This window comes from Chroicocephalus ridibundus, chromosome 23, assembly GCF_963924245.1.
Source record: "Chroicocephalus ridibundus chromosome 23, bChrRid1.1, whole genome shotgun sequence".
In the NCBI taxonomy this organism is placed as follows: domain Eukaryota; kingdom Metazoa; phylum Chordata; class Aves; order Charadriiformes; family Laridae; genus Chroicocephalus; species Chroicocephalus ridibundus.
This window is the reverse complement of record NC_086306.1, coordinates 4,544,670-4,562,039: the sequence shown is the minus strand read 5'-3', so window position 1 is coordinate 4,562,039 and position 17,370 is coordinate 4,544,670. Positions and strand designations below refer to the sequence as shown.

Below are 17,370 nucleotides of genomic sequence, written 5' to 3'. Positions count from 1 at the left end.
ATCTGGAAGGCGCATCTCGCCGCGCAGCTGGTTTTGCTTTGCTGCTCTGAAAATGGGTGCTTTTTCGCTTTGGTTTTCTGCTGGAAGGAAAAGCTGCCCCCACCCAGCCCGGAGCCGGTTTCAGTTGAATGCGATCTCATTTGTCACTTCTCCAACTCAGGCCTAATATAGAGAAACGCTCGATGTGGCTTTCCCCCCACTGGTGAAGTTGGCCAAGATAAGATCTACTGCCGATTATGGAGCTGGGTTTCTATCAGGGTTCCGCTTTGAATTCAGCTTGTTGGGTGTCTTCCCAGAAACACTTAGTGAAGTCTACGGGATGATTAGTGCCCTATAAAAGGTTTTTATTACATGCCATCTCCTCCTTCCCTTTCTTGCAGTGCGTGCTGTATTTATGGAGTTTAAAGATAAATCATCCCAAAACGTTGTTCCTCCTTCGAGGGAACCATGAGTGCAGGCACCTCACAGAATACTTCACCTTTAAGCAGGAATGTAAGTATCAGCGGTGTAAGGATTTAAATATATTAATGTGTTGTGACCAGGTGTGGGGTTTAATTTTTCTGCCTGCCGTGGGTGCTGTCGATTCGCTCTGGAGCTGTAAAAACCTGGCGTTTGGGGTTTTGTTTTTTTTTTTTTTTTTCCTGCGCACATAGCTCTTCTGTTTCAGCTCCTGCTAAAATAAAAACACCCAAACCAAATAGATACGTCCTGTAAATTCCTGAGTGCGTGTCGATGTGGCCGTCTGGTTAGGAAGAAGGAGTACGGATGGCAGAAATGCGAATACATCTTCCCTGTCTTGCTGATGAGCCATTTGCAGGCACCCCCCCCCCTCCCCTGCCTTGACTTTCAGGCCCAGCAACGTATAATTACTGCCAAATGACTTTCAGCTCCAGATTGTGCAGCTGGGATCGGTGATTACAATTGGAAGCAAATAAAGGATTTGTTCCTCAGTGTTTGCGCTAGGGAGAATCATTACCTTTAAGATGGTTTTAGTTGAGTTAAAGAGAGTTTTGTGCGGCGTTTGACATATTTTTAAACCCACGATGATGAAAGGTCGGGGAGTGACCCCTCTCCCCCGAGGATGACAGTCATTCCTCCGAGCAATAAAAAAGAATATACACCAACAACATGCAGCGCTTGGTTAGGGAATATTATAGGGAATATGTTGCTCAAGGACCCGACCTCAAGAAATCATTATGGACAAGGCACGAATCCAATCTTTGGACTGGATGCTGCCGGCCGGGGTAAGGCTGATAGGTACTGAGATAATGACATCTGTTTGCTCCGAAATGAGTTGGAAAACACCAGCCAGCTCCCTGCTGGGTACCCTACGCATCAGATGGTGGTAAATGAGCTTCTGTTGAGCTGGGCTCAATTTGAACTAGAGAGCCAGAGGTGATGGGGATGTTTTTTTTTCCCCTTTGGAAAACAGAAGATACCGCCTTTCCACTTCTACATCATAGCGTGCAGATGAAAAAAACTGTTAGTAACTCTAAAATGAAGCTGGAGGAAAGGTAAACTTTCTATTCATGCATTTTTTTTGCTATAGACAGGGCTGCGTTTTCTAGCAGGAGCGGCGGAAGATCTGGCTATGTTACACTGCTGCTGCCCCGCGAAGGGGTTGCAGATGTGAGAAGACAGGCGCTTGACGTGCTGTGATCTCTGGGAAGCATCGAGAGATATTTCTGAACGTATTCAGCTTGCTGGAAAAGCTGAGCTGCTTTCGGCAAGGCCGCGGTATCTCTGTTTAATGTATTGAAACATCCCCTTCACCTCTGTTAAGATGAGGCATCCAGCGGAGATTGTGATCGCTTGGAGCCCTCAAAGATCCTGCGTGAAAATTCATTTAACTGCAGGCGGCTTGGGCAAATTCTGACTCAAAGCGCTCCTGTCCAGCCCAAAATTCTTATCTTAAACGATTGTGGAATAGTGCTGTGCCAAATTAACCAGCTGCTGCATTTCCCAGTGTATAATCTGCCTGGCAGCTGAGGCTGGTAAGGTGCAGCATAATACAAGTGTGTCTAAATATATATATGTATCTCTATAAAAAAGTGACCTGGTAAGGTGTAGGGAAGTGATGGGATATTGGTATCCCAAGTTTTCTCTTCCGTGGCGAGCTCCTCGCTTCTTTTCTGTGTTCATCTTAGTGCAGGTGTTCTAGAAAATAGCTTGAAGGGGGATGAATATTCTTGACCATGCCCAGATTACTGTGAAGCCTTTTTATCTTCATGTCCAACAAGCATTTTCGACGTCAGCGTTTGCACTAATACGCGGGTGCAAAGTGCGACTTGGTGGCCGTAGACACAGAGTTTCCGTATCACCTTAGGAGCTGGGTTCCTTGAACTTATTTATCAGCACTTTGGCTGATCAAAGCTTTGCTTAATGCTTCTTATATCACATAGGTTTGGATGCGTGAATGACTCCCCCTTTTAAAAAAAAAAAAAAAGAAAAGATTAAAAAAAACCCACTCTGCTTTCAGCCTGAGCGGTCTTTGTTGTGTAAATGAGTGAATTAATTCAATTCTTCCCTCTTTTCCTCCCCCTGCCCCCCATTTTTTCCAGGTCGAATCAAGTATTCAGAGCGAGTGTATGATGCGTGTATGGATACCTTTGACTGTCTTCCTCTTGCTGCCCTCTTAAACCAGCAGTTTCTGTGTGTTCACGGAGGACTGTCCCCAGAAATCACGTGTCTAGATGACATTAGGAAAGTAAGTAATCCCCGCCGTCCTTTCACATAGCTTACAATTAATAGTGCGGTTAATGGCCGGCTTGATTCCTGCGTGGAATTGCAGGTTGAGGCTCCCGGGCTCTGCCTGTCCCCACCGTGGACCTCCTCGTCCTCATTTGGGGTGTGTTTTTCAGTTAGACAGGTTTAAGGAGCCTCCAGCTTTTGGTCCAATGTGTGACCTGCTCTGGTCCGATCCATCGGAGGATTACGGTAATGAGAAAACGCTGGAGCATTTCGCCCACAACACTGTTCGAGGCTGCTCCTATTTCTACAGGTAAGTGGGGTTTTAGGGGGCTCTGGTGGACCAGAGCTTTTTGTTTTCCCTTACACTGAGGTATTTGGGGAGAGAAATTGCTATTCAGATCACTCCCTGGGACTTTACAGCGCACCTGGCTCTGAAATAGCCTTTGGTTGGCTCTAACGCACAAAAATCTTGTTTGTTTTTCTCTCTCCTGCAATATTGAGCTCTCTTTGGATATGTTGCTCTATGAAATTGTGGTATCGGACAGCAGAGATGCCTCTTTTAGCTGGCAGGGTGCCTTTTGAACAGTTTTCAGGCATTGGATGGTACCAGGAGCTCTAGGAAATAATCTTTTCCTGTCTAAAAGAGAAGCATTTGTGCTGACAGACCACTTGTAGCCCGGCTGATAGGGAGGATTTGGCACCAGGGGTCTGTTTAACAGAATGCTTTGCAATTAATTTTTGAATGATGTAATACGTAGTGGCCTTGTTTGGGGATGCTGGACACAAACCGAATGGATGCTGCAAGCGGCTGGTTTCTGAAACCAAGGCCGTGGGTGCTCTCCCTTCTCCTGTGCTGCGTGCTAATGAATACTTGCTTTCTCTTTTCCAGTTATCCTGCAGTTTGTGAATTTTTGCAGAACAATAGTTTGTTATCTGTAATCCGAGCTCACGAAGCCCAGGACGCTGGGTAAGTGCTGCAGCCCTGTAGCCGAGTGGGCTCCGTCTGCTTTCACGCTATCCTTAGCCAGCCCGGGGTGTTTTTAACACTTGACCTGTTTTTCAGGTACCGAATGTACAGGAAGAGCCAGACAACAGGCTTTCCGTCATTAATCACAATCTTCTCTGCACCAAATTACCTAGATGTCTATAACAACAAGGGTAAGGCTGCCAAGGCCAGGGCTCTGCCGCTCTTTGGGTGTCAGTACTGTCCTCATGTGCTTAGGAAATCCCTCTCCACCGTCCCTCTCCATCCACACTCTCCTCTAGTTGCGAAATGAAAAAAAAGAGCTTTATATGTTGAACTAACGGCAGCTGGGGAGCTGGAAGTGGCTGGGTTCTCTGACTCGAAGACTTAATGTGTTACTGTGGCAATTAGCTGTCAAGTTATAAAGCCTAGAATAATGCTCTCGTTTCCAGCCACGTGACATCTGATGAATGCTGCCATAAAAGAGAAGCTGCTGGTTTACGCAAGCTTTTAACTTCACTGTGCCCCTAAAACCGTACGAGTATGATGGGGCACTTTCCTTGGGTTTTTTACCCCTCGCTTTAGATCTTGGCCCTATGTTCATCGCTTCTGATTTGCATGAATTCTAACAGCTTTGTTAAGTTGACCTTCACTATTTTGGTGACCTTTAGTGAAACAACCTAATGGGCAAACTGAAAAATATTACTTAAGCCTTCTCATTTTGGAGAGCTGGTAGTTTGATTTCTGCGTGAGTGCAACCTCTCGTTGATGAGGAAGTGTAATTAGCGCGGGTAGAACTCCCAGGAGCTGACAGTGCCTACGGACGTGTGTTCTTTTCCCTTTTCTCTTCCAGCTGCTGTACTGAAATACGAAAACAATGTCATGAACATCAGGCAGTTCAACTGTTCCCCTCATCCCTACTGGCTTCCAAACTTCATGGACGTCTTCACATGGTCCTTGCCTTTTGTAGGGGAAAAGGGTAAGAGAGATTTGGATTTCTGTTACGAGTTGATCGTAGTACTGTAGAACCTGTCCCACGGGCTATTAAATGTGTTGGGAGAGTGTTTTACCTCCTTAATATCAGACAGCACTGGAAAGCAGTTCAGGTTCAAGGAGATCTGCATATTACTGGGTAAAGTTCTTGTGAAAATAATTGTCAATACCTGTTTTGGAGAGCTTTTACCAATAGAACGATCCCTTCTCGCTATTTCTGCCTTGCTGTCGGAGCTGATCTCGGGTGGCGTAGCCCCACCTCGGAATTTGGAGACGTTTCTCTTGCTCTGGCTTTGCAACAAGAGAAATTAAAATCTCCCGTTGGCTTGTGGCCCACCGAAAAGGAAGCACTCACTGTAATTTGAAGGCTTACTTCATTCTGAAGGAGGCGAGGCAGCTTAAAATATGACCAAGACTTTGCCTCAAATTCTCAGCAAAAGGGTTTTCACATCTTTAAATTCCGCCCCAGTGTTGTACGTTTGGAGTATGACTTCAAGGTCTGAAGTGCCGAAGGCTGGAGGTTTTTTTGACTTTGAGGAACCAAAGGTTCAATTTCCCTCCCCCTGCCCCCGAGATCTGACATTTTTGGAGACAGGTGGCCTGTTGTGCCGGTCGGGGTGGGGAGGTGGGACCTTCAGCGAGCCCAGGCTGTTCTGCCTGAACGTTGGCACCCCCTTCCCCACGTCTGGTTCGTCTCTGATGTGCTTGGACTGCATCCACCTCCTTGGCAGAAGGTGTAAAGCATGTCGTCTGCTCTGGGTACTGCTGCGAGGTACCAGCAGCAAGAGGCTAAAAGCGTCTTTGGGTTTCTACTTCCAGAGTATAAATGACCTTGAAATCGTTGGCTTGTCCAGCTCGTCCTTCAAATACCTCTTGTCTGCCAAGCGTGCGCACCAGGTCTCTCTAATCTTCCTGTCTGTGCTTCTTACAGTCACAGAAATGCTCGTTAACATCCTCAACATATGCTCCGATGATGAGTTGATTTCAGATGGTGATGAGACATTGGAAGGTAAAAAACATGCTCTTACGACCGAGCTGGTAACGGTGGGGGGGTGAAGGTGGGGAAAAGGTGTATGATGCTAGCTCAAGAGCGATCAGCGCTTGATTTATAGCTGGATGCCCAGCCAGGGTCTCTGGTTCCTTTTTGGCCAACCCTTGTGCAGTTCTGGGTAGGAAACACATTTTTTTTTCCTTTGCTATTCAGTCACAGAGAAATTAAATTACATTCACTGCGACAGACGCTTCTTGCCAGCTACTCTGGAGAATGGTTTCCTGCTCCTTATACAGAGACTGCTTCCCGAGCGGTTATTTTTTTTTCCCCCAATTCCAAATTTTCTACACCAAAATATCTCCCCGATCTTCTCATCTGTTGCAGTGAACTCCTCTGTAAAGCGCCTTCTCATGTCACCCTCCCCGCCCGCCCTCCCCCTCCACCAAAAAAAAGCAGAATGCGTTTTTTGGCCCTGGTTTTTAAGCTATGCATGAAAGGGACAAAACAGATGCTGAGCTGATTTGCCAGTTTTTGTATCGGGGCGGGGGGATCGCTTGCGAGCGAGGTGGTGACCGAGAGGAAGACGCGGGGCTGTGAGCATGCACGGGGAGCACGGGGAGCTGCCTGCACCCCTCCGTGTAGGGTGGAGGACGGTCAGAGAAGCAGAACACCCTTGTGGTACAACAAGGTGCCGCTGCTTCGGTCCAAGGTTGAGACTTTAACCCGCTTCTCCCATTGCATTTCGTTTTTGTTTTTTGTTTTTGTTTTTTTTTTCTTTCTCCCTCCCATGAAAATTAAATTTGTTTCTTCTATCTCTGTCTTCATCTACTTGTTTCTTGGTGTCTCCTCTCCCTGAAGATCACTACATTTCAAGCTATCAGAAAGGTACCCAGCTAGAATTTGCTACAAGCTTAATTTTCACTGCCTGTGCCACCAGATTCCTTGGAGTGGATTTGAATAGCTGACTAGTCGGGCAGACTCTTCATCCCCTTTCAGTTTTAACATAAGCGCCGTGTGTTTTTTAACCCTTCTGCGTTCCTCCAGGAACTTGAGAAACGGGGTCACGTTTCTATCTGACTTCTGAATGCAGCCACTTAGTGCATGGCTGAGCCATGGGTGCATGTTAGACCTCCGGTTTGGCTTGTACTGTCCTAATGTGTACTTGGGCCATGTGAGGAATCTCAGCTGAGAGGAGATGTATTTGTTACCTCTTTTACTCGGATTTTTTGTTTCGTTTTCAGTTACCCTCCATGCTTTTCTCTCCCGTTGGGTCTGTATTAGCGGAAGGGGAGTTTCACATATCTCACTTTGTGTTTGCGTGGGGGTCGAAGCAGAGTTGCAAGGCTCCGGCCAGCCCTTCACTGTGCGCGTTGGATGCCAAAGCTGATGCTTGCGTGACACTCCTCCCCGCGGCGAGCACAGCCCGGTGTTCTGCAGTGTTCATCAGCAGTCAGATTCGTCAGTGTTCTGCCTTGCAAAACTGTGTCTACATGGCTGAGTCATTTGTGTTACATCCTGTGTAGTGTGATCAAACCTGGTGAGCTTCGAACAAGACCTACCCGATTCCGTTTTCCTTTGGTGGTTTCTACTCTCTTTAGACCTTTTTAAGTCCGTGTGTCATCTCGTTGGTGTTGCCCTTCTCACTGCCATCCTCTCAGCACTGTTCTCTCGAGAGTGTAGCTGTGAATCTGTAAACCATGATTTCTTTTCCTGGAGTCAGGCAGGTGCTTCATATTGACGTTACCTCTGCCTGGAAAGCCTTAAACATGCTGGCGTTCTGTTTTTTCTCTCCCTAAGGTGGGACAACAGTCCGTAAAGAGATCATCAGGAATAAGATTAGAGCCATTGGGAAGATGGCGCGTGTCTTCTCGGTTCTTCGGTAAGAAAGTGACTTGGGATTTGGGGTCTGAGTTTCATTTGGGGTCTGGGTGACTGGGGGGATGTTGGTCAGAGTGGGCCAGGCAGGCAGAGTCCTGCTGGGGAACAATCTTAGGAGACTCTGGCTTCAGAGCGGATGGCAAAGGCGCGAGGTGGTGGTTTCTATGTGTCTGGCCGTCTGACTTCCTCAGAAACCTCTCCCTCAAGCACCAGCACCTGTGCCAGCAGAAATACTGCTCATTAGGAATGTTTAGCCTGTTCAGGATGCATTCGCCATGCTGTAGCTCTGGTGCGTCGTGGCTGAGTAAGCAGAGGTGCCGTATTTATGAGGCAGGTTGTGCTCGGGGCCTGGCAGATCAGCCTGTGGTCAGCACAGGGCAGATTCCACTTTTCATGCTGCTCGCCACTAATGGTCTTGCGTGGACGTGGGTCAGGGCAATCCCAAGCACAAATCCAGGCTGGGTGGAGAATGGCTGGAGAGCAGCCCCGAGGAGAAGGACTTGGGGGTGTTGGTGGTGGAGAAGCTCAACACGAGCCATCAACGTGCGCTGGCAGCCCAGAAACCCCCCGCAGCCTGGGCTGCGTCCCCAGCAGTGTGGGCAGCAGGGCGAGGGGGGGATTCTGCCCCTCTGCTCCGCTCGGGTGAGACCCCCCTGCAGTGCTGCCTCCAGCGCTGGGGCACCAATGGCAGAAGGACACGGAGCTGTTGGAGTGGGGCCAGAGGAGGCCCCGGAGATGCTGGAGCCCCTCTGCTGTGGGGACAGGCTGAGAGAGCTGGGGGGGTTCAGCCTGGAGAAGAGAAGGCTCCGCGGAGACCTTGGAGCCCCTTCCAGTCCCTAAAGGGGCTCCAGGAAAGCTGGGAAGGGACTCTGGAGCAGGGAGGGGAGCCGTGGGACGAGGGGGAAGGGTTTTACACTGACAGAGGGGAGATTTGGATGAGATATTGAGAAGAAATTGTTTGCTGTGAGGCTGGTGAGCCCCTGGCCCAGGGTGCCCAGAGAAGCTGTGGCTGCCCCATCCCTGGAGGGGTTCAAGGGCAGGTTGGCCGGGGCTTGGAGCAACCTGGGCTGGTGGGAGGTGTCCCTGCCCAGGGCGGGGGGTGGAAGGAGATGGTCTTTAAGGTCCCTCCCAACTCTGACCATTCTGTGGTTTTATGACGTAGCCGAGCATTGCATTCATCTCTCGGTAACTGCTTGCGTTACCTCTTACTTGCAGAGAGGAGAGCGAGAGCGTGCTGACTCTCAAAGGCCTGACTCCCACAGGTACACTGCCCCTGGGAGTGCTCTCAGGGGGGAGGCAGACCCTACAGACCGGTGAGTATGAACCCTCCTGCCCCCTGCAACACCGCACCCCTGCTGCACTTCTATACCTGGCCCTCAGCTGCCCCTTGAACCGTTCGATCGGTTCCCGTAGGCATATTTCAGGGTGCCAGGGGATGCGAGAGATGGTTCGGGCCCACGGGGAGGAAGGATTCAGAAATAGGAAAAAGCAGAAATGTAGGTGGGGATGTGGAGAGCCTTCCAAGATGTCCCCGCATACCCTGGAGGAGGGGAAAAAAAAAAAAAGACAACAAACAGCACCCCGCCTAAAGCATGTGTATTGCTTTATTGTGTGTTTCTGCAACAGTTTTTATCATTTATTTCTCTCCTAACGCTGCATGATGAGCATCCTCTGCTTCACCTCTCCGCTGCTGTTGTGTGATAGCGTATATATGAATGTCACAGAAACATGCCTGCTTGTTTGTTCTTCGGCAAACGAAACCCCTCCGATTCCGACCCTCTGAAATTGCCAATCCCAGAGGAAGCTTAGATTTAGTTGAAGGAAGGAGAATCCTTCCAGGCCTGTATGTTTCGTATTAAGACTTTCTCTTGGCCCCCTGGTTTTGATCTGGTTTTGGAGGTTTCTTTTCTGTTGCTTGCTGGCAAATAACTTCGCTCCCTCCCTCGGCGGCCGACTGCTCCGTCTTAGTGTGCCGAGAGCAGGACTGAGCTCGCGATCTGCGTGCTTTAGACTCGCAGGGCAGGGAGATTGGCCGATGGTCAGGCAATGAGTTATCACAGTAACATGTGTCCCCAGAGGGAATCCTGTAATCTAGTGTTTTAATCCTTTCCTGCCGCCAGCCTTTGAATGCTGGCATCTCACCAGCCTGCTTTTCCCCTTCCTATCAGCGCTGGGTAATTTCCTGCGGGCCCAGAAAAGGGCTTGTTCTGGGATTGCCTTGCCTTGATTAAATAGTTCACAAGCGAGAAACGTGTAAATATTGCTTGCCCACTCCTGGGGGTGGAGAGGATGCGGTATCGCTCCCAAACTCATGGGTTTCTCTACCCGCAGAGGAGTAGGGATTTTTTTTTCTTTTTCTTTGTTTATAACAGCCATAATGGTTTCTGTCGCCCCAGTTCTGCTGCAGGCATGGGAACAGAGCCTGAGTGGGAAGGCGGTGGTTACAGCTCGGCTCCAGCACCCAGCTCTCGCTGTGCCGCAGCTTTGCCCCTGTAGCAGGGAGCGGATCATGCTGTAAAACTCCCCTGCGCCTTCCCCTGGTGGGGGGGAACCTCTAAGAGGCTGCCAGGCAGCCCCCCCAGTAAGGATGCTGACATTTCTGCATCCCCCTGAGACAGGACAAACAAGCTGGACCTTTGCTGCTGCCTTACCCGACCCTGCCTGCTGCTCCCATGGCTGCAGGCTTCCCACCCCTCACTGCTCCTGGCACCCCTCCGTGCTCCCCCCAGGCATCACCCTGCTTTTCCTGCCCTTCTCCCACTCCTTTTCCCCCCGGTCCTGCCTCCTTCTCTCCCCCCTTTCCCGTTTTCCCACCTCCCTTCGCACCGCGCCGTCTGCTCGCAGCAGCCTCCTGCCCGACGCTCCTCCTTCAGCCGTGCTCGAGCGGGGAGAGGAGGCGGCTGCCCCCCTTTTCTGGGGTGCCTCTGCACCCCGAGAGAGGAGAAACGGGGCTGTAGGTAGCAGTGGGGGGGCCCCTTCCCTCCCTCCAACCTTTCGCAGCACGGCTTATCGAAATGAGCTGAGTAAAATCACTGAATCTGGAGGGAAGATGTTGAGCCACACTCCATTCTTCCTCCGTGGCCTCTCAAGGAGCACGTGGCCTTTGCATTGTGTCCAAAGCAACAAAAAAAGTGGCGTTTTGAGGCTAAAAGTGGGGATTCTGCTTAAGGGGAGGGCCTCCTCCCAGATGTTGAGGCAGGGACTACCAAAACTTGGACAGCCGATGCAGCAGATTGAGGACGGGGACATGGCTCAGCTTTATGGTGCCTTGTTGCTTGGTAACGCTTTTAGGAGGTGGAGCTGAAGCCAAACTGGATTTGAAGCATCAGCCTATACCTTTTTTTTTTATTATTATTATTATTATTATTTTTTGGTATAATTCAAGGCATTGGGAGCGGAGCAGCCTGGGATCTGCTGCTGCCTGCCCTCCCCCAGAGAACAAACCGCCCCTCGCTTTCCCCGCAGCTCCAAAAAGTCATCGTGTCCCTGGGGGGGTCATTTCCCTTACGTGGGGCTCTGGTGGTTGGGGCTTTCCTCTGGGGTGAATTCCACATTGTTTACCTCCTGAAGGTGGCCGGCGTGCCCTAGAGCCACCAAACTGGGAGCGGGGGGTGGCTGTATACGCAGTTGGGGACCCACGGCTTTGTCCAAGACGATCTCTGTCCTTGCCGTGGGATGCCTGCGTGTCCCAGCCCTTCGGTGCACGAGCAGGAAGCCACCTCTCTGCTTTTCTCTCTCTATCCATCAGATTTATCTCTGTGACAAGTCCGGAGAAGGTGAGGAAAGGAGACTCCCCCGCGTGGGTGCTCAGCAGGCTCTAAACCCGAGGGAGTCCCCTTTCAACCTTCCTCTCAAGCTCCTGTCGCCTCTTTTTCCGCCCCGCGCCCCCCCCTTTCTTGCCAATTGGTTTTGATTTACGGTCGTCTCCACCGGGGCTGGGAGGCTGTGGGCTCTGCGTTCGCAGCGATGATGTTAGATCACTCACTGTCACTCTGTTTTTTTTTTTTTTTGTTTGTTTGTTTGTTTTTTTCTGTCTTCATTTTTGCATGCCACTGTTCTTCTGTATTGCAGCCACAGTAGAAGCGGTAGAGGCACGGGAAGGTATGGCTAGAATCCGGCGAGAGACTCAAAATCATCTCTGTGTGTGCGTGCGCTAATTTTAAAGAGCTTTATCAGCCTTCTGGAAGCTTTTTACTCTTGCATCACCAGAAGTGGGGGAGGACGGGCCCCTGCTGGGAAGCAAAAAAAAATACACAGTGGGCTGGTTCCAGTCTATTTTAGCCTTAACGAGGCTATTTCTTAATGCCATAACTTTGTTCCCCATCTCCGGAGCGGTTTTGTGCTCTGGTGTCTCAAGACCTTGGTGTTGGGGTCCTGCAGTCTGGTCTCGGATGCCTCAGGGCTGAGTTCATCATCCCCTGGGGAACTGGATGCTCTTGGTCAAAATCACGTAGGAAATAGCGGATTGCGCCTCTCTGATACCGTCCTCGCCTTCCCCGCAGGTGGGCCAAGGTGGGAGAAGCCGTTTTCTCCCTGCAGAAACGACAGATTTCACGAGGTTTTCGTGGGGAGGTTTTCTCCTCGATGGTTCCCTTCAACTACCGATGAATGGGGCCGTACATCCGCGCAGAGAGCTTGTTGATTAGCGAGGGAAGCTCGTTTGTAAACCAGCCAAGTCCTCGTAAAAAGATTTGGCACGAAAGCCCTTTTTCTTAAATTATCTGTAGTACAAAGAAGTTAAGCATTCGGTCCGTATTGTCACCGCAAGGGTGATGTCCTCAGCCTCGTGGTGACGAAACCGAGAGACGCCTGCCCTTGGGGGGGTGTCGTTGCTCCCGACGCTTGCCCGTGTTCTCTCCTGGTCATGCAAGAAGCGTTTGTGACCCAAGGACTAGCCGTTTTCCCTCTCCTGGTGTCGCAGTGTGTGGTTTGTGTTGGAGTTAAAGCCTTGTGGTGGTGTCTTTGTGTTGTTTCGGTTTTGCTTCTTTTATTTTATTTTAATTTAAAAAAAAAAAAAAAAAAAGTATGGTGTTTTTCAGCTTTGAAAGTTCCCTGAGATTTCACTGTTTGGGGACATTGAGCACTTGTCTGGGCTTCAAGTTCCTTTATTAAACTGTTATTAAAAGACAAACCATTGAGGAGCAGAGCAAATCCCTGCTCTGGATCCTGGACTTTGCTGCCGTGACCTGGCGCAGCTCAATTTCCCTGCTCGTGGTCCCCACGCGCACTGGCGATGCCAAAGAAAAAATTCACCTCCCGGTTCTGGTAGCCAGACACGTGCTTTCTGTTGCCCTCCCTCTGTCCTGTAGTGTCTGGCGTGTGCTAAAGGGCTCCTATCGGGCGATGCGCGGCTCAGACTGATTCTCTTCTTTTCTCGGCCCTTCTCTCTGCAGCCATTCGTGGATTTTCACCGCAGCACAAGATCCGCAGCTTCGAAGAAGCCCGCGGGCTGGATCGCATTAACGAGCGCATGCCGCCACGCAAGGATTCAATGCACTCAGACGGGCCGGTAAATTTGGTAACCTCAACAAACTCTGCGGACAAGAACGGCACGGGGAAGAAAGCCCAGTAACGGTCCCAGCGCCCAATCTGCACCACTAAAGGATCCAAAACTTAATGAATTTTATTTATTTATTATATTGGGGTGGGGTGGGGGCGAGGGGAGAAACCAACTTCACCTGGAGGCACGTTCATAATCCAGTTTGCATCCATTCTGTAAGAAAGGTGACCATTTTGTAATTTTTTTTTTTTATTTATGTTCAATATATAAAAAGTCCATCTTTTTTTTTTTTTTTTTTTTTTTTTTTTAATTTAGAAACCAATCTTACTGCTAGTGCGTATATGGAGTGTTGTGCTGTACAGCTGACCTCTCCTCCACGAAAGGCGAACCTCCGCGGCGGTGGTGGGGGGGGGGGCGGGGGGGAGGATTAAAAGAAACGAAACCAGTCCCAGGCAACTTGGGTCGTTGACTTTGGTGCAATTCGGAGTTAGCCTGTGCTTTCAAAAGCAGGTCCTTTGCTTGAGAGAAAAAAAAAAAAAAAAAAAAAAAAAATAGGGTTGGTTTGGGGTTTTTTTCTTTTTTTTTTTTTTTTTTTTTTCTTTTTCACAACTCTCTCCTTCCCAGAGTTTGCTGGTGTTTCCTTCAACCTCTTGCCCACCTGCGTCTGCTGCTTTTTTGCAAGCGGTTCTCTGGAAGGCGCGTTGCAACGGGCTGGGATCCGTCCCTCTTTCCAAGGTGACATCCAAATATTCGGGATTAGCTCCGAGGGCCTCCGGTGGGTTATACCGATCACAGCACCTTTTCCTTTGGTAAATTCAGTTTTATTCCAGTGGAGCCCCAAGGGAAAAAGTAACTTCTTGATAAAAAGGGGGAGGGCGGATGGGAGAAGCGCTGCCCCTTGTTGCAGCCCTTCCCGAAGCTTCGGCCGGGGGTTTTTCATCCTGGTTTCTATGATCCGGGGCCGCCCGGGCAGCGGAAAAACCCCTCTGGGAATCCCTCTGGTCCAGAGCAGAGGAATTCTCTCCGGTCTCTAGCCATCGGCAGCTCTTTGGGAAATCTGCACTGAAGTGGAAAGGAAAAAGGGGGTGATTTGTATAACCTGGGGACAGAAGGACCCCTGTGCCGCCACCCTGGCATCCCGCGGAGCCCGCGGCGCGCTGCCCTGCGCTCGCGTCAGCCCTTGCTGGTCAGGATGCGAGCAGTGGGTGGACGCGGTGGTGTCCCCTGGGCCACCGTCGCCTCCCACTCACCCAGCGTCCCCCTTCGGGGGGGTCTTCCACCTCCTGGGGCTTACCCCAATGCTGGTGACCTTGCTAGCCAGCGACTGTTCCTCCCGACTCCGAAGGAGCCACGGGCACGTCAGCCTTTCCCAGCGGTTGGAGGGGGGTTCTGCCAGCTCGTGATGAAGATTTGGGGAAGGACGGGTGGCGGCGCTGCTGGTTTCTGTAGAGATGTGGCTTGGTGGCTTTGCTAAAAAGCCCCCCCCCGGGTTGGGAAGCGCATCCCCCCCCTCGGCTGCAGGGGAGGGAGGGTGGTTTTATGGCAGGTAGAAGAACCGAGTGGATCTGGGCAGAAATTTTGGCAGGGTGTTTGTGGAGAGCTGGAGAGGGAAGGGGGAGCTCCTGGTGAGCAGGAGGGTTTCCAGAGGGACGCGGTGGTGAAGGTTTTGGAGCTTGGATCTGTTTTAAGCAGAGCCTCGGTCTTTCCCTTAAACTCTGACCTGAAGCGAGTGTTGAAAAAGTGTTTTGCGAGATTTTTCGTTTGGTCGTTTCCCTTCCCCGCGTGTCGCTTGAGCCGCGTCCTCCCCTGCCTGCCATTGCCCGGAGTCAAAGCAGCAGCTTTCGGAAGCAAATCCTTTGCCAGCTTTCACTTCTTTTTTTCCAGCCAAACTCTCTATTGTGCTTTCTCCAAGCAGGGGCAGCAGGTGAGCGGGTTTAGCCTCTAATAAGGGATATTTGCCAACCCCTTCTCGGGATCTTGCTGTCTTCCCTTTGTGCTCCGGCCCGGAGCTGCCATTCCAGCGACAGAGGAAAACAGCAACTTTGCGGGAAGCTTTCAAAATTGTCTTATAATCATACGTCACTGAATTTCATGCCAGCTGTTTAGGAAACCGTATCTGTGAGCAGACCACTGGGTTTTCACAAGAGACTTTTCGAGTCGCATGCCTCCACTTTTTTTTTCTTCTTTTTTCTTCCCCCCCCCCTCCCGCCCCCCCCCTTTTTTTACACGCCCACTGCTTTGCAAAAAAAAAAAAAGTGCGAGATGTTTTGAGCGAGCTTCTCTTAACCCCATCCGAGGCGTGGGGGCCAATTGCCTTTGTCTGTGAGTATTTCTTCTTGTTTGTTTGTTTTTTGGGGTTTTTTTTTTGTTTGTTTGTTTTGGGGTTTTTTTTGGTTTTGTTTTTTTTTTTTAAACGGCATCCTTTCTTGAAATAACAGTGAGCCGATGTGTGGTATCTTCCTCTGAGAGCGCAAACCGTGCAAAGGTGCTGCCCGTGCATGATGGGGCATGTTGTTCTGACCCAGGCTGGGATCTCGCCCAAGCAGCAGTTTCAATCGGGGAGCTTTGGGAACGGGTGCCATGGTTGGGGCTGGGGGCGGGAGGGGGGGCATGATGCTCGTACCCCGAGCCTGGCACCCCCGCGCATCGGGGTTTCAGCAGGGACCGACCGTTTGCGGAGGGGGATTTGCTTTGCTCATGGTTTGTCACCCCCCAACCTTCTTCTCCTGCTCTGGCATCGCCAGCCCCCCCCCCCCCCCCCAAAAAAAAAAAAACTATTTGGCTTTGTGGTTTGCTGCCCTGGCAAAGCGGGGAAGGGGGGGGGCTGATGGCGTTGCGAGGTGCTGGGACCCCCAGTCCTGGAACTGGGTGTTGCTGGAAGCATCCCTGCGGCTGGTGGGGCCGCAGTTTCCCAGCATCCCGGCCTGGGGCTGGGGCTGGGGGGGGGAGCTGCCGCCCCCCGCTGCCGCCTGTCAGGGAAGGCGGTTGATGGCTGGATGTTGGTGTCCCCCCTCCCCGAGCCGTGCCCAGGAGCCGTAGGGCAGCACGTATGGATGCCATACTGCATCCGATGCCATGCTGCATCTGTTGCTGTAGCAACGCCGGCGCTGGTCCCCCCCCCCTTTTCCCTTGATAGGATGGGGTGAGGAGCAGCAGCGCTGGGGTGCGTGGGTGCTAATTAACCCCCTCGATTGATTAACGCTCGGCCGCGTAACCCTCTCCGCGCTGGCACCCCCGCCCCCGGGGAAAGCAGAGCATTTTCCCAACACCGAGCCGGGCGACCCCATCCCCTCTTCCCCAGCTTTTTGGGGAGGAAGGTGATGAAGACCTCGGAGCAGAGGCCAGCGAGGTCCCCGGCAGAGCGCCCTGCCCCGATCCCCACCGCGGCAAAACCAAAAAAATTCCCAGAAACAGGCAAATTTTTCCCCTCTTCCCTCCCCTCCTCCTCTAATCCCTGCAAAGCCAGCGCCTCGGAGCTAGGCACGTCTCCGGCCCCCTCATCTCACAGCTCCCGTCCCTTTCCCTCCCCGGTTGCCCACCCGGACTTTGGCAACCAAAACTCCGGGAATGGAAGCCAAAGGAGCACGACCAGCCCCGGGGAAAGCCCAGCCGCCTCCTCCGCAGCCTGGGTTTATTTTTTTGCATGTTATAGCAAGGTGCATGTAACAAGGAGGGGAGTCAGCAATGGGGGTCGGGTGGTGGGTTGAGTTCAAGCTTTTTGGGTTGTTGTTTGTGTTGTTTTGTTTTTGTTTTTTTTTTTATTATTTTATTTTATTTTATTTTAAATTTTCTTTATTTTCTTCGGGTTTTTTTTTTTGGCGTTTGGGAGAACCTCTTTGCTGGCCGTGCCAGCCCTGGGAGCCTCTCGCGGTTGCCTGGGCGCGGATGCCACCCGGCTTGGTGCGGTGACAGGGACACGTAGAGGCCGAGTGGCCTCTGCCAGGGAGGACCTGAACCCCCACGGGACGCGTGCTGGGTGCAGCGATGGTGAATTTTAGGGTTCTTGTTGCTGAAGGATCATACGCCCGTTGCCTGGAGACTGCCTCCTTTTATTATTATTTTTTTTTTCTTTATTTTTTTTTTTTTAGTTCTGTTTAAAGGAGAAAAAAAAATGGTGAAAATGTTATTTATTGGCAGAAATTATTTAATATAATTTCTTCTTTTTTTTTTTTTTTTTGGTGAACAAGGAATGAATTTGTTAGAACTGTCTTAATGTAAATCGGAAAGTCATCTTTAAGGAGAAAAAAAAAAAAAACGGAAAAAAAAAAAAAAGTTAAAAATTGACGCAGTCGCTCGGCTCCGCTGTGGTTTCTTTTTGGGGGGGTGAAGGGAAAGGACCCCCTCGGATGCTCC

General features: G+C 50.8%; 1 protein-coding gene across 4 annotated transcripts in view; it reads left to right on the top strand.

Annotated features, from left to right (window-relative positions):
* Positions 1-17,305, top strand: part of PPP3CC (protein phosphatase 3 catalytic subunit gamma) — a 41,148-nt gene extending 23,843 nt beyond the window's left edge. The window contains exons 4-15 of one of the 4 annotated variants that reach the window (XM_063358487.1): positions 381-492; positions 2,562-2,707; positions 2,862-3,001; positions 3,581-3,658; positions 3,755-3,849; positions 4,509-4,634; positions 5,580-5,657; positions 6,498-6,524; positions 7,437-7,518; positions 8,733-8,830; positions 11,589-11,618; positions 12,911-17,305. In XM_063358487.1, the coding sequence (XP_063214557.1) occupies positions 381-492; positions 2,562-2,707; positions 2,862-3,001; positions 3,581-3,658; positions 3,755-3,849; positions 4,509-4,634; positions 5,580-5,657; positions 6,498-6,524; positions 7,437-7,518; positions 8,733-8,830; positions 11,589-11,618; positions 12,911-13,089 (1,191 nt within the window). In that variant the 3' untranslated portion in view covers positions 13,090-17,305. The remainder of the gene's footprint in view (positions 1-380; positions 493-2,561; positions 2,708-2,861; positions 3,002-3,580; positions 3,659-3,754; positions 3,850-4,508; positions 4,635-5,579; positions 5,658-6,497; positions 6,525-7,436; positions 7,519-8,732; positions 8,831-11,588; positions 11,619-12,910) is intronic. The other 3 variants (XM_063358489.1, XM_063358488.1, XM_063358490.1) reach the window with 3 other exon arrangements.
* The last annotated feature ends 65 nt before the right edge of the window (positions 17,306-17,370 follow it).